Source organism: Sceloporus occidentalis, unplaced genomic scaffold, assembly GCF_023333645.1.
Source record: "Sceloporus occidentalis isolate IW3139 unplaced genomic scaffold, rSceOcc1.0.p SCAF_9, whole genome shotgun sequence".
Taxonomy (NCBI): domain Eukaryota; kingdom Metazoa; phylum Chordata; class Lepidosauria; order Squamata; family Phrynosomatidae; genus Sceloporus; species Sceloporus occidentalis.
This window is the reverse complement of record NW_028316989.1, coordinates 20,885,965-20,902,284: the sequence shown is the minus strand read 5'-3', so window position 1 is coordinate 20,902,284 and position 16,320 is coordinate 20,885,965. Positions and strand designations below refer to the sequence as shown.

The window sequence follows — 16,320 nt, the reverse complement described above, 5'->3', positions numbered from 1 at the left end:
AGCCAAGCAATGTGCACAGGTATCTCCAGATCCTTCATTGTGTCTTACACAAATTACACTTTTACCTAGGAAAACTAACTGAAGACATTGCTCAGGATGCCACTTTCTCCTCCCCAAGAGGTTCTGCCTGAACACAAGGCTATACACAGTTATGTTTGATGAAAATGCCCACATGCGTTTGACATTTCAATCCCCAAGGAGAGATTATACACTTCAAGATTTGTTTGCCACCACCATGGTACCAGGTGAAAGGCTAACAAAAACAGTTATAGTACAACCCCCATATCCACAGCTTCTCTAATTCACTTGTGCACTTAACCACATTTGAAAAAATGTTCCCTCTAGGCATTTCTAGATCCTCCAGTATGACTGTATGGCATGCGTGGGCTGCACACTGTCTCACTGAAAGTAACAGGTTTCCCTATTATCTACAGTTTATTATATCCAGAGTGACTTTTGGTACATAATCTCCATGGATATGGGGGTCATACTGTTTGTCATGTAACAGAGGTACAGCAAGACAGTCCACTTATGCAGTCACAATTGGACAGCTACCAGAGAAGCCTTAAAGCTTTTGAAAGTGTGCCATTATTACTTTCATGACACCTGGCCAAATCCACACTGTAATCTTTCACTGAAAGATCAGTACAGATTGCTTATGCCTTTGTCAATTTATGACTATTCACAGTATGAAGTCATGCATTCTGAACCACTCTGAGGTATAGAACAATTAACAATAAGAACCACTAAATGATATATGTTTGGGGTATCTGAATTACCTTAGTGTATCATACAAATCAGCTTCTGTACTGAGATAAATAGTGCATCATCTGAACACATACAGCATTGAAAAGGGACAAGGCCTTTTTTTCAAGTGGCACCTGCATGCTTAGATTTCAGAATCTGCCTTGTCTCTTTTCAATAACAGACAAAAAACATGTATACGTATTTGTTCGTTTATCTTCTTACTGCTCTGTTTAATCTTTTTTTTAATCACTTTTGAATTGTTTGGTTACCTGTCTTGCATATATATGGTCCAAAAAAAAAAACAACTGGCCCTATTTTATTTTTAAGCAAATGACAGCTTTTACTAAGTATTTATGAAAGTAAAATGGAAGTATTTGAAGAACGGTCTCATCACAAATTCAAATAGCGTGAATCCATCTTTTTGAAATTTAAGTCCATCAGACGGCACAGAGCACATCTGTCCAATCACTTCTATCAAATCCTAAATTGGTCCTTTTATCTGTTACATCAATCCACAATGCTTTAACATGGGAAAGAATTACTGAGTGAAAGATTGGCCACATAGCACCCACTGCTCATATGAAGACATCCTTCTCTGTAAATGGGAGATTAAACTAGACAGGTTATATATAGTTTTTCTGCATCAGAATTTGATACGAAGGCCCAATTTCCACTCCCAAATCTTTCTGGGGTGGGATGAACTTTTGTCCGAAAAGCTTCCAACATCCAAATCTTTTATCCCACGACTTCACTCAAAATCCACCTAATCAAAAGTTATCTGCATGGAACCCATTTTGTAAATAGGATTAGCACTGTGTATAGACAGATTGCCAAGCCCTAGAGAGCACAAAAAAAAGCCTTTCAAAAGACCTCTGCAAGAGCCAAAATGGAAGTGCTAGAATTCAACAATAGATTAATTTTTGTGAGAAGTTTTATTGTAAGAGCTGGGGAGAAAAATGTGGCGAAAGCCTCAAGCTATGAAATAGAGTCATCAGGCTGTGGCCCATATTTCTAATGGTGCAGAAAATGAAACAGAATTTTGTATTAAAAAATAGCACTGAAGAGAATTTCTACCAGTGGCTACAATGTGAAGAAAGCAGTTGAAGCAATGCATGATTCCATGAGAAGGCAGCAAGAAAAGGGGCCAGATGAGGTGAATGAGAACAGCAGTTTAACCAACAGAAGCCCAATACCAACTTCATAGTCTTGAACAGGATTTACTGTCTTGCATTGGCAAGAGGTATTTGGAAACGTGGACAAGTGGGTGAGGAAAAGCTAGTCTTCCCTGGCTGCAAGAACATAAGCTGAGCCTAAAACCCAAAGCAGTACAGAGACAAGAGGAGACTACTGCAGGACAGACACCATTTCAGCAGACACCAGGATCCAGAGGACAGGGCTACACACAGCTCTTTCCTTGAGCGAATCAAGGATGAGAAGACAGACAGGACAACAGCTTGCTGCAAGAGGGCCAGTGGGAGGCAGGACTTACTCATCTTTTTACACACAGCCATACAATATTCCTCTGACTCAAAATTGTTCCTGTTGCCTCCGCAGCCTCCATATATAAAGCGAATGCACTTTTTCTTGTACATGTCGAAGTACCAACGAGGCATCACAGCCCGGCAGGGACCTGTCATCGCCTCCTGGGAGCAGACAGCTGTGTGGGAGATGGTTAAAGCATCAGCTGGTGACAAGCACAGCTTTGCTAAGCTATTTCAACAGCAATGACGGCTCTAGGTCAGTCTTAGCTGAAACATTGACATTTGCCTGGGGTTGTGCAGATCTATTATCCAGATGTTTCCACATTTCCCATCACTGAAAAGAAATCTATTTGCTGGGTACAAAAGTAGCACCCATTGAGAATGGTGGAGTCTCATTCAATTTGACCAGTTCTACCCCACCCCAAAGAGGGAAGATTTAGATTTTATAGTGAAGCAGTATCTAGGTCATGTTGCATGATGGAAGAAACTCTGAAAGTTTCTGTTCAGTTCATGCATCAAAAGTGTTTTCAGGCAAGAGGACAGGTTGTGGCCAAAAACAAAAAAACTTCTACCATTTCCCAAGCAGAACTGGTGGAAGGAAAATCCCTTCTTATTTCAGCTCCCCCAATCTAACCTTTCACTTTCAAAACCACAGCTATCTGTCTGACATGTGGGACTTACATATGTTTCAGTCCCTGCTTCCTTGGAAACTATGCAAAATAACCTGAGAATCAGTGACGATCTCATGAAGCCACAAATACCATTAAAGGATTATGAAACAGACACATTTGTGTGGCAACTAAAATGTGATGTGATGTGCCTCCGGTGCCCAGGCAGGCAAGCCTCTGTTTACTATTTAGGTCACGTTGTGGGCTTGGTGCCTCTATTCATCTGTCTTCTTTTCCCCAGATGGTTTTTTCCCATCTGTATGGTTTTCTCCACTCCCTTCTCCATAACATCATTTGTTTGCTAGCTTCCCAGCTTTCAGAAAGGTTTTTCCCCATTCTCAACGGTTGGAATGCCCCAAGTAGCTTATTGAAATGGAATTTGGCCAACAGGGTCAGCAAAGTTCCTCATCTTTATCACAGAACAACCATAACAGAAAGACTTCCAGTATTGTACCAGACAAGCATCAAGATGACATGAATTTCATTACCATCATAAGGGGAGCAAGAGAGACTGGAAAAATGGAAACCTTTTTAATGTCTTGTTTTAGACAGAAACTTTAAAAAAAAAATCTGAGTCTCTGACTTAATGTTCAATAAGTGGTAACTTCAAACTGGTGTGTATCACTACAAAATGCAGGCTGGGACTCACATAACCAGATGCTTCTCCATGCTACCAAAAACAAAGCCTCCACCTGCAAAGAGAGTTTGTCAAAGAGATACATTCTAAGTCTACCCATCTTCCTGACATTTTTATTTTTTACGTGGAAGAAAAGGGTTGCTTTTTTATGGAGAAACCATATTAAGCTCCTATACACAGTATAAAGAGATAAAGTCCTGGCACAGTTTACTACTCCAGTGAGGACTATGCTTTCATGTATCACAAAATGGGGCTGCAGCCCCAGTGGAGGCACAGAAAAACAAGGCTTCAAATTCCAACTGCACAGAAAAGAGTGGAGAGAAACAACGCCTGGCTATGCTTAGGGTTGCAGGTGGGGGGAATGGGGGACAAAATGCAGTGTCCATGTTGGAGAACAACAACAAAAGTTGACCAGGTATGGTCTAAACATTTAGAAGAATGGGTGTCTTTCAAGCACCAGAACATTCAATATGGAAGGCATTTGGTAGTCTAATATGTGTGAATGGAAGCTTGGAAACAAATCTGTCATCAGAGAAATTATTTTATTTACAATTAAAACCTCAGTCACAACTGTTGTAGAAACATTAGAAGATTGAAATTTTGTCCTTCTGCATAGCAACAGGGTATGATCTCATTTCAGAACAGTTACAGGACAGAAGCCAAGACTGTGAATATATTAAGGCCATGGGTTTCAACATCTCCCACTACACATCAACTCAGCCGCAAAGGGATACCGAGCTGAGAGGTCTAAGATTTAGAATACTACACTACTGACCACAGAACAGAAAATTACTAATCACAGAAAAGGCACCTTGTTAAGGTGTGAAGCAGCCATCTGAATCACACTCAAAAACAAATCAGGTGAATGGTAGTTACTGAACTCCTTCTGTCATTCATACGCTAAATCCAGATGGTCTTGCCCCAGGAAAAGGTAATCTTTCTCTACCATTAGGTGCACTAGTGTTTCCCTGGTGCTGGGTTTTTTCCTCAAATTACACTGGAAACTCGCCTTACATGGGGGATCCGTTCCGGACCCCCTCCCCTGCGCACGTAAGGTGAATTCTTCCTATGCTGGAGCTCCATTCATTTGAATGGGGTTTGTGTGTGTGCCAGCGTGGCGGCAGGCACGCCCATTCATCTGAATGGGAAGGGCCAACCTACGCGCTCCCTGAGGTTTGAGCACATACACTCAAAGCCACATATAACCCGGGCGCACTATATCTATTACCTTGGACACAGATGTAATGTGAGTAGTAGTTAACAGATGCTAATAATAAATCAAAACTTTAATGGTCTCCCTGTTCTCCTGGATGGTAAGAGAACCTAAACCTACTTTTTTTGGATAGCCATCTGGTTTGTAAACTGATGTGCCTTAATCATGATGCAGTGATTAGGTCAACTGCATCCAAGTGACTTCATGAAACACCAACATATTTGGGGTTTATCCAAAGAAAAAATTGGTTATTCAATCAAAGTTGTTGTAGGAAGACTGTGCTTTAATGAGTGTAAATCTCAAGTTAGTGCAATCTGAAATTTCAAAGAAATCTCACCAAAGGAAGAAAGAGAAATCAACAGGATGCGGTCCAAGTCAGCCGTACTACACACACAAGCTAATCTTTTTCAGCAAATGAAGTTACCTCCAGGGCTCTAGAGGTTTATGAACAAGGAAGGAGCTGCTAAAAGGAGTTTTGCTTGCTTGATAAAAGAATTACAGGAATCTCTTCAGTAAATTAACAGTATAGTACTTGGTTGTTTGCAGACATTGATATGCCAAACATGTGGTAAATGGACAGAGATAGGCTGGAATCCTGGTGGTTAGATCCAACCAGAGTAGACCCATTGACTTTATTATTGAATGGTGAGTCAATATATGAGAAAAATCAACTGGTGTGATGCCTCTAATCTAGTTGGGAATAACAATAGGATTTCAGCCACACTCTCAAGCAAGTGTTGCAAGCATTTGTACAGAACTAATAGAACTGATTGCATTAGGTTTAGCTTATTGTGAGATATAGGAGCTATCTGATGGATATGTTTTAACATTAACAAAAACGTATCACTGACAAGCTATTTTATGTTTAAGTAGGGTGGCCTTATACTTAAGCAAGCTAGCTCCACCATTCAGAAGAAAATCTGAATAGCTTGTCACCTTGGTAACACATTTTTGAAACCACATTTCAATCTGCAGTATTTTCCCCCAAAATTAGACTGCACAAACATATTTCAATGCTGCTTTGTAAAAGGAAGCTTATTCTGAGTGCCCCTGTGTTGCTACTAAGTTGTTCAGCAGACACCATCTCTCTCTCTCAAGAGTAGAAAAAATGAACCATCTTCTACAAGTGGCATGTGAGCTTTTATTTTTTGACCTATTTGGCAATTAAAACATCCAAGAGGAGATACTACTGGACTGGCAACTTCCTATTCAACTTATGGGTTGCTAATATCCACTGACAACAGCTGGAACAGAGAAAAGCCAAATGAAGGTGAAATGTGGCTGCTTACCTTTCACATCACTCATTATTTCTTTCTGAGAGAGAGATTTTTCATTGCCTGGCTCTGTTGGAGGCTCTTCATTGTAATCTTTATAATCATCAAAATAGTAATTCTGGTCTACCACCACTTCGTCTTCATTTTCCTCCTGTTCCTCTTCCTCCTCCTCATCCATCTCCACAGCTACTGTTGTGAAATCATCTGTATCTGCCTCAGTAGGCAACTCACTAAAAAGGAGACGATGAGAAGATAATAAATTGCTATTTGCAAGCAACAGGCACAATCCACTAGCAGAACACTACTAAATTTGTTGATAAAGGGAACTGACCAACATACATAGGACACACAGGCACAAAACATAAAAGCAAAGGCAGCCAATGATAAATCACAAAACACCATCTTATTCTGTTTATCCACTATTGACATGGATTCAACTTCTCCAATAATTCTCAAATTCTTCTTTTAGACCAGTGAGAAAAACATTGCAGAAAACCCCCACAAATAATAGAACCTGTAATTGCCACCTTTTGTAAATGTCATAGACTTCATCCTCCTCTTCTTCTTCCTCTTCCTCTTCCTCTTCCTCCTCCTCCTCTTTGGAAAGTGCTTCATCCACAATTTTGATCTGAGGACAGCATACATACTCTGTGCCATGGAACTGGTCTACTCCACAAGGAAGCAACATGCCGTAGCTGTGTAGGATTGTCCCCTCAGTCAAACAGGCCTGCATAGTATTCAAGCAGTCTATTAGAAAAATACCCGCAAACCACTTGGACCTAGAAACTTTTTTATGTAACTCAACATATGCTATGTTGCTGTGTGCCTTAAAGCTGTTTCTCACTTATGGTAACTCTAAGGCAGTGATGGTGAACCTTTTAGAGGCCGTGTGCCCAAACTGCAACCCCAAACCCCCTTATTTATTGCAAAGTGCCATGTCCCTCTAGCTTTCCAGTAACAAACTCTGGCAAACTCTCCGCTATGGTGATGGCACATGTGCCCACAGAGAGGGCTCTAAGTGCCACCTCTGACACGCGTGCCATAGGTTCGCCATCACTGCTCTAAGGCAACCTTATCATGGGGCTTTCTTGGCAAGTACTGTTCGGAGGGGGTTGCCTTTGCCTTCCTCTGAGGCTGAGTGTGACCTGACCAACATTACTCAGTGGGTTTAGATGGCTGAACAGGAAAATTATTATTATTATTATTATTATTATTATTATTATTATTATTTATAGCCCACCTCTCCCCGAAGGATCAGGGAGGGTTACAATCAAATTTAAACCCCGGTCTCCAGAGTTGTAGTCCAGTGCCCAAACCACTACACCACACTAGCCCTCTAGTTATTAGAAGGCATACACGCAAGACCTTTGAAGCTCATTTTGTATGAATATGTGTGAAGGTGCTCCTTTAGATAACCTTTTCACATATCATTTAAATTTTAGACTTTAATTCCATCACACTCAGTTGGGTCAGGAAATGTACCACAAAGCAGTGCAGCTGGTGCAAAAGTGGGGCCACAAATTCCAACTCACTAGACCAACATGTAGACCACCACATTTTGCACAATTAGTTTCCAATCTATCTTCAGTGGCAAACCATGCACAGTTCAGTCATTTGCAACAGGGCCCAGGTTCATCCAGTGGGTTTCAGCATCTGATTCAAACCCTATTCTCCTCCTAGGGTCCTAGACCTATATTCATATCACTATACCATACTTGTTATTGCTTATGCTATACATGTATTAATAGTATAGAACCATCTACTTTAGTAGAACATACAAAGAGATGCCAGAACAGTCTGCCCCCAAATGCTATTTTAAAGTGGTGCTCAATAGATAACATGCAATCCTAAAACTAACACAAATCCATAGATCCATGCCGAACAATCAGAATTGCACAGTAGTATATGTATTCATCACTAGTATATGCATTAATAAATATACAGGCATCATGGAAAGTTTAAAATTATAATATCCATTTACATGTAATATACACTGAAACTTTCAAAGGACAGGTTGCTTACCTGTAAATGTAGTTCTTCCAGTGGTTACCTGTAAACTCACATAAATGGGTTGTCCCGTGCCTACGCAGAACATTTTTCAGAATCTTCTAGAGCGTTTTGGTGGTAGCCCTACCCACCTTCAGTACTGCTATAAACAGGCTTTCCCATCAAAACCTTTCCACTGAAACCATCAGTTCTAATGGCTCCACCGATGGAGCAATCCAAAGGACAAACAGGACATGATGTGGGGAGGATGGGTGGGGTTGTCTGAGTCCACATATGACACTCAAAGAACTAGTTACAAGTATACAACTTGTCCTTCTTCTTCGTAGACTCTGTGACTCACACAAATGGGAGACTAAGCAAGATACACCGAGTAGGAGGCAGGAGTATCATTGCAAACAAAACAGAAGCTTACTAAACATCAAATCAATGCAATACATCAAACATGAGGAGAACATCCCCCCTACCCACACAAGGTAATATCAATCCATAACAAGTTTCAGAAGACAGACTTCATCTGAAATGTCAATACACAATACAAAACCAAGTTTCAGAAGACAGAATTGCTGTGAAATGTCAATAATACATTCAAGATATGGAAGAATAAAAGTACCTATCTCCTGAAGGCAGTATGTAATGAGTTATAAAAGTAATTGGCTGTGACCAGATAGCTGTTGGACAAATGTCACGTGGTACACCGGCCAAAAAATCAGAAGACAAGCAACAACCAATGTAGAATGGGCTCAAATTGAAGCTGAAGAGTCTCTGCAAGCAAGTTCATACTAATCAATTCAAGAAGTGCTGTGTTTAAACAGACAGTCCTTTCTGAGCCAAAGAGTAGCACACACACAAAGTAGAGTCTTTGTGATGTCCAAAAAGCTGAACTCCTGTTGACATAAAAAGTCAAAGCATTCTGTACATCTAGAGTGGGATTCTGCATGAAAGCCAGCAAAACAATGTCCTGGTTGACATGGAAAGCAGACATGACCTTAGGCAGGAAGGCAATGTCGAGTCTCAAGATGGCTCGATTGGGATGAAAGTTCAAGTATGGATGGTCCAGGTGGAGAGCACAGACTTCACTAGCACATCATGCAGTCATGATTGCAACCAGGAAGGCAATTTTCCAAGAAAACAACATGAGATTGCAGGTAGTTCAAAGGGCGTTTTACAAAGTTGGACCAAAATGACTTCCAAGCTCCACCGTAGCGTCGAGCCCAACACCAGCAGATGGAGGTTTTTATAGCCCTTGAAGAACCTCTTCACAAGAGGATCAAGGAAACAGGAAACCTCTTCTAATCAGCTTAAAGTTCATAGAAATTGCAACAAGGTAACACTGGAGCAATGAGCAAGCCCCTGGAATACAATGAGCAAGAAATCCAAAACATGGTTTTGGAAGAACGGATGCGAAGGGGAGTCAAGAAGTCTTCTCCACTTCTAAAAGTACGAGTGTCTGGTGGAATGTCAATGAGTAGCAGTAACAATGTCACTGACAGCAAAAGGCAAGGAAGCTAGTGAACAATCCTCTATGCCATAAGGTTGAGGGTGTTGAGGTTGAGGGTGTTTGTCCTGACCATGGTACAAGGTGAGAAGATCTAGTCTGCAAGGAAGTCAAATGCAGGCCTCTCCAGGTGAGTGAAGAGGGGCAAAACCAGATGGGCGACTACTCGGGCCACCATGGCAAGATGAGGTTACAGAACACTCAGTCCCAGGAGAACATGGCTATTAACCTCATGAGAAGAGGGAAGGGGAAAAAAGCATAAACACTAACACTTCCCAACTGACTCCAATTCTACCTCCAGGGATTGGCCAAGCATAAGAAACTGTGAAAACACCACCTAACTGTCAGAGGTGGACCGTACATCCTTGGAAGGGACAGAGGCCAACTTTGCCAGTAAACAATTGACTGCCAGATGAACCAGAAGCTGGCCCCGTGGCTAAGGCTGTATTAAAAGAAACTGCCTCTATCAGTTCCATACTGACTGATTCCAAAGGCTGATAAGATGGCACTTGAGGCCTGAGGTTCTGTATTCATATATGAGTGCCTTCAAACACTATTCCATCTTGTAAAGACAGTACAGTTGGCACAGGAGGCAACCACACAAGTTATGCCAAGGCAGAAAAGACACTTCAGGTGTCCATCTTTTTCCAGGATCATAGCACCCCAGGAGACACACTTCTTGAAGAACACCAGTAGAAGAGATAGTTCAAACAGCAAATGCAACCTCAAACGCCAGCACCACAACCACCAGTATATTCTTGGGACCAAACAGGCCAAAGAAAGCCCACGAACATTCACAAAACCAGTCTGAAGAACATAGTTCCTATCGATGATGTTTCAGTCGTGGACAAGAGGGAGCTGGTGGTTTCGCAAGAAAGCGCATATATAGGAGTGGTGAAGTGGACAGGGCTACTGCCCAAATGCTTATGCAACACTCTAGAAAGTTCTGAAAGCTGCACTGTGCAAGATAACCCATTTGTGAGAGTAAGGCAGACTACGAAGAACTAGAATTGTGCACAGCCTAAATATAAAGTGCACATACCATTTGTTTTAAACCAAAGAAGTGAGGAGATGAGCATTTCTCATTAGCATTTTATGAACCTCTCTCTAAAAGCACATAACAACATTCTCAAATTTAATGGCCCTGCTTCCAAGGATTTTCAAAGGCTTAAATCAAAGTCTCATATGTCCCAAATCCAGTGGCTTTAAGACTCAATTATGCTATTTCGTTTTGCTGACAGAAGACCTTAATGCGAATGGAACATTGCTTCTATAAGCAGTCAGTGTTTACATGAAACTAACACAAACTGGAGTTCACAAACTGGTTTATTTTGTAAAACTGGGATTTCTGTGAGTTGGGAGTAAATGGCTTATCATTTCACTAAACAAATCAGACTGAATACGCATTTAGGTCATGGTTTCAATTGCATTATGTTGCTAGCTTAATAACAGTCAAACCCAACAACTTAGAGATGTGTTTCAGATTTGGTACAAGCTGAATCCTTTCTATTATTGCTTAGAAAGAGAAAGACATTTCCAGTCTTGTGTTTCAAGGTGTGCCACAGTTTCTTATCATGGGATGCTCTGGGAGATAATGTGTTCAGTCCTCTTACAGCCACTTACTTCTTTTGCTACAGTGTGCCAGTACTGGTGACTTTTACACACATCCATCCGCTCCCTGTGAAAGAATCTGCATTTTTCTGGAACCAAGAGCACATCACTGACAAACTCACCCACTGCAGGAGAAAGAAAAACAAAACTGTAAGTCAACTGCAAGCTCATACACCATCCCAAACCTTATTTTTTCTAGCTCAAGACGTTACTAAATTTCCTCATTTCAGAAAAGGTGCAGTTGTTATTCATATCCTAAGGGAACTATAGGGCAAGCCAAGCCCTATGTCAACATATTGCTGTTCATATAACAATAATCAGGTGCACGTATTCTAGGTTTGATCTTGAGAATTCCAGGATTTTTGGTTAACCCAAAGAGGAAGAAAGAAAATATTATGTGAATAAGCATTTAAAATGCATGAAGCATAGATACTACATATACTCATGTATAACTCTAAAAATCTGTCAATGAACAGAGAATTTGGGGAGATGGACTAGATCTGAAAGATGAAGAGAAATATGAATACAAATGCAAAGCATCCATGTTTGATGAACTGAAAACAATTCAGAGTAATTGCTTAGTGTACTTATCTTCTTATGAAATTTGCATCTATGAATATTTATTAAGACTATGTTAAAACAGTAAGTGTTCTTCTACTAGAAAAATTATATTTAAACAGATTCGTTCCCGATGGTGACATAAAACTGATTTAAACCATTAAAACTGAGTCTTTCAGAGAAGTTATTTAAATCTATCCATCCATCCATCCATCCATCCATCCATCCATCCTATCTGGCCTTTTTGCCAAAATGGCATTCGGAGAGGCTTACAATGAAAGCTAAAACAAAACAGTTACAACAACAGTTTAAAAAAGATTAAACAATAAATCCAGGTAAAACATTACTTTATGACAAGAATTTAAAACGGACATCCATAAGGCACTTACTAAATATTTAAAAAAGCAGACCCTTTGAAATCAAACCAAACTTGTGCAGAAATTTTGATATAAACCCCAACAAACCTCATTGATCAACTGCATGAATCTGGAGGCATTACGTTCCATGGGGGGCATATAATATACCCTACTCGTCTTCTAAATAAGTGGGCATCTGCAGAAGGCTAGGGGTCCACATTGGTTCCCCCAGGAGACTCTGGGGGGGCAGAATCCCCCCAACAGGATACTACTGCTTCACAGTGAAATCAAACAGAAGAGGCATTTTCTTGCTATACAAGGGCTTAGCCAAGTAGTTCTTGTTGTTTATTAGTTGTTCTCAAGCCAATCTTGTCTCATGGGGACATTGTAGATGACACATCTCCAAGACTCGTATCCATCACTGTTCTTCTTAGGTCTTGTAGATTCAGGCCTGTGAGACTCTAGCCGTCTGGTGTGCTATCTTCCTTTCTTTCTACTTCCTTTCACCTTTCCTAGCATTATTGTCCTTTCTCACAATGGGGACAAAGTACAACAGCCTTAGTTTGATCATCTTGGCTTCCAGGGAGAGCTCAGGCTTGATTTGTTCAAGGACCCATTTGTTTGCTTTATTGTCTGTCCATTGTATCGTCCATGCTCTTCTCCAGCACCACATGTCAACTTAGTTTTTCTTTTTATCCGCTTTCTTCACTGTCCACCTCTCACACCCATACGTGGTGACAGAGAATACGACGGATTGGACAATTCTAACTTTAGTACTCATTTGTATATTCTTTACTCTTTAGGATCTTATCTAGTTCTTTCATCGCTGCCCTTCCCATTCCTAGTCTTCTTATTTCTTGACTAATGTCTCCATTTTGATCAATGTTTGATGCAAAGTACGGGAACACAGACAATATTTCAATACTTCATCACACTTGGTCCTTCTCCCACTCCCACCATCCTATTGTTAGACACATTTACAGTTCAGAAAGAGTACTAATTGTATCTCATTCCCAAGTGCTATAAGGAAAGAAAAAGCAAATCCACCTACAAGGAGTGCAAGGTTAAGTTTCCAACAGCAGGTGGAATCCTGTCAAAAAGACTAAGGCAGCATGGAAGAGACAGTACTGCATTGTTTGCATGAGTACAATAAGTGCTTTGACAGGAGGAAAGCTATACTTTTTACAGGCACAGCTCACCTATTTACAGTTCTAAAACCATTTAACAGATCTACTCCAAAATGCTTTTTTTTCTGAACAGCATTTCACAACTCTCCATAATTTAAGTACACATTATGTGTGAAACCTTTCACAGAACTGCCGTGTGAATGCTGAAACTATCTACAAAGCATATCTCAATGGCACGCCAATGCTCATGAGTGTTAAATTCACTATGCAGATATAAGCAAGAATCACAACATTTTTAGGGAGTGACACCTCTATACACACACTTTTCCCTTTCATTTAGTAATGTAGCAATCCTGCCATAGAAACAGCTCCAGTTGGAAGCCATATCATAAGAAACAACATTTACTCCAGAGTAACAGAGAAAGTACCTCTCATGCTTATTTCATGCAACATCTAGGGCATCTCAATGCAAGAGCTTATTTTCTGAAAAATGTAAGGCATCCAAGATCTGTGTCTTCAATAGGAGCAAGACAAGGATTGTGGGCGGCTTACTGATTTTAGAGAATAAACACTCATAACCAAATGCATCACAGATTTTTGTATTCAGGTATGTGAAGTAAAAAAAAAAAAATCACATCTCAGACATCCAAACTCAGTGGAGCATGGCATCATTTTAATGCCTCCTCCAAGATGCCATGAGCATAAACAAAACATTTAAAATCCTCTAAACCTATGGAATTATCCCAGCCTACACCACTGTTGTCTGTGCAGCCAAATGAACACAACACTTCTTTATCTAGTTTGAATTCTGAATAACATCCAACTGATGAGGCATTTCCCAACAAAGACCCTGGATTGGCAAAAGTGTGTGCTGGGCCATGTTATCATTTCTTCATATATGCTCTTCATTCCTGAAGGATGAAGGATGAGTTTGTTTTGTTCTCTTTTAGTATGACTGACATGCAGGGCCTTAGCTATCTTATCCTCGGTTACAAGGGCAAAGACACCTAATCTGCTAAGAAGTATTATGTACTAAGCTTTTGTGTTCATGAAATGCTTGGAAATCTTGCAGGGACCAACAGTATCCATCATAAATCCACACATTAATTTATTCTTTGAGCCTTCATGCAACGACTCTCAGAACACACAAGCCACTGACATACAACACAAGCTAGATAAGGTATTGCTTCTGAACATCTGAGCCATGAGCATGAGCACTTTATGGGCTAACACGAACCACAAATACTTCAAGCACCTTAGCAAAGGTAGGAACAACACATGCATTAACATTACAACCTGTCTATGCTTAGTGCCAAACAGAGAGATAAGTAAGGTCTGTACCATAAATAAGTGTCACAGTTCACCTGGGTGAAAACTATCTATAAGTATCAGTGATTGTTTATGTTTTTGAAATATTTTAAGTTTTTGGCTTCCAGTAAGAGACCATCTGAAATAACCAGGTTTAAATATAGAGTCAAATTGGAACAAGCTTGCCAAGGCACATCTAACAGGAGATTCACATACCAAATTAAGGTTAGCTTCTTCCAAGGAAAGATGTCATAAATACAATCTATTTAAAAAGTGGCTAAATCCAGCTGAAGCTTGCTGCTTCTATCTTAAATCATTGTTAAGCATTAATACAGCGTTCTGCACTGGAGTAAAGTTTTTGGTTCTCCTCATTTCAAAAGCTCAGTGCAAGTAACAAGCTACAGAAATATTCTGTTAAATCCAAGACAAAAACCATTATTAATCCTAAAAGATTAATTCCAGCTCCTAATGAAATAGAAAATGAATTCCAGGTACTTGTGAGACTGTGATTTGCAGATATTTGGTACTGAGAGAAACACTAATGTAAATATCAATATACATGATCAACATTGGTGTAAAGATCTGAAATGTGAATGTTGAAAAGGAGCTGCAGTAATGAAGGAAAATAATAGAAGCTGCACTGGAAGTGGCATATATTAACCTGACGTACTTACCAAGACACTTGAAGGGCACAACAATATGGGTATGGCCCTTGCACTGTTTCTTGCCCTTTTTACACCAGTTTTCAATATTGACTGGTTGATTGGCTTCCACAACATTTGTGATCTGAAGCTCTGGGTAGATCTAGTTACAGGAGGGAAAAACACAGTAAAAATAGAGTGAGACCTTGGTATAAACCGGGGTTTGGTTCCCAAAATCCATGGGGGGGGGGGGGGTTTACAGTAAAATTGCAACCTTTTCATAAAACAGCAAAATCAAGCATTTGTTTTTAGAATTTGAGGTGGTGGTGAATATTTTCAAATCGTAGTTGGTTGAATCAAAGGATGCAAAATCCATGGATATAGAGGGCTAACTTCAATTGATTTATTCATCAAAACCTTATAATACACAAATAATAATCAGGTTCACAAAATACTAAACCACCATTCATAATGCTAAAACCACATAAGACCTTCTGCTAACACAATCTCCCATTTCTCCCTCTCTAAACATTTTCTGCTTTAATTAATGATAGTCCTCAAAACCAGGATCAATCCTGGTTTGGTATCACATGCGACAAGATCACTGGGTGGACACTGTTGAATAGAGATACTTTCAAGTGGAAATGGGCAATTGTCAGGGTTTAAGGGGCAGCACTGACTTTCAGGAGATCTTGAAAGCAAAATATTTCTTTCTTTTTCACCCCAAGTACCTACATGAAGGCTATTTCTTCACAGTTTTTGGCACTATCTGGGCCATTTTGGGGCCAGGAGAGACCTTTTTCCAAATAGGAAGTGACCACAAGTCAACTTCAATGCCACTTTTTGTTGGGGAACACAACCTGACAGGTCTCAGATAAGGTGAGGCAACTCCTGAGATAGAAGCTTGCTGACCTGAGGCATCTGATTTGAAAACACTCATATTTTCTACAAATATGGGAATTTACAGAAAAATAAAGATCTATGCATTGATACACTATTCTTTAATGAAAGAAAAAACCCAAAAATCAAACTTACCAATGCCAGTGCTAAGATAGCTGGGTTTTTTTCCCTAAGCATGTTGTTTTTGTTACTGTGTTATTGTTTCCAACTTATGTGGAGCGTAAGGTGAACCTATCACAGGGTCTTTCTGGCAAAATTTGTTGAAAGAGGGATTTTGCCTTTGTCTTCTCTTGAGGT

General features: G+C 40.1%; 1 protein-coding gene across 6 annotated transcripts in view; it reads right to left on the bottom strand.

Moving 5' to 3' along the window:
- The window catches only part of LOC149307016 (amyloid beta precursor like protein 2-like), a 61,895-nt gene that overhangs the window by 14,824 nt on the left and 30,751 nt on the right, over positions 1–16,320 (bottom strand). For 4 of the 6 annotated variants that reach the window (XM_089537618.1, XM_089537620.1, XM_089537619.1 and 1 more), the window contains 5 exons: positions 15,157–15,286; positions 11,146–11,258; positions 6,548–6,747; positions 6,036–6,250; positions 2,237–2,404 (listed from right to left, as the gene is read on the bottom strand). In XM_089537618.1, the coding sequence (XP_089393744.1) occupies positions 2,237–2,404; positions 6,036–6,250; positions 6,548–6,747; positions 11,146–11,258; positions 15,157–15,286 (826 nt within the window). The remainder of the gene's footprint in view (positions 1–2,236; positions 2,405–6,035; positions 6,251–6,547; positions 6,748–11,145; positions 11,259–15,156; positions 15,287–16,320) is intronic. The other 2 variants (XM_089537622.1, XM_089537624.1) reach the window with 1 other exon arrangement.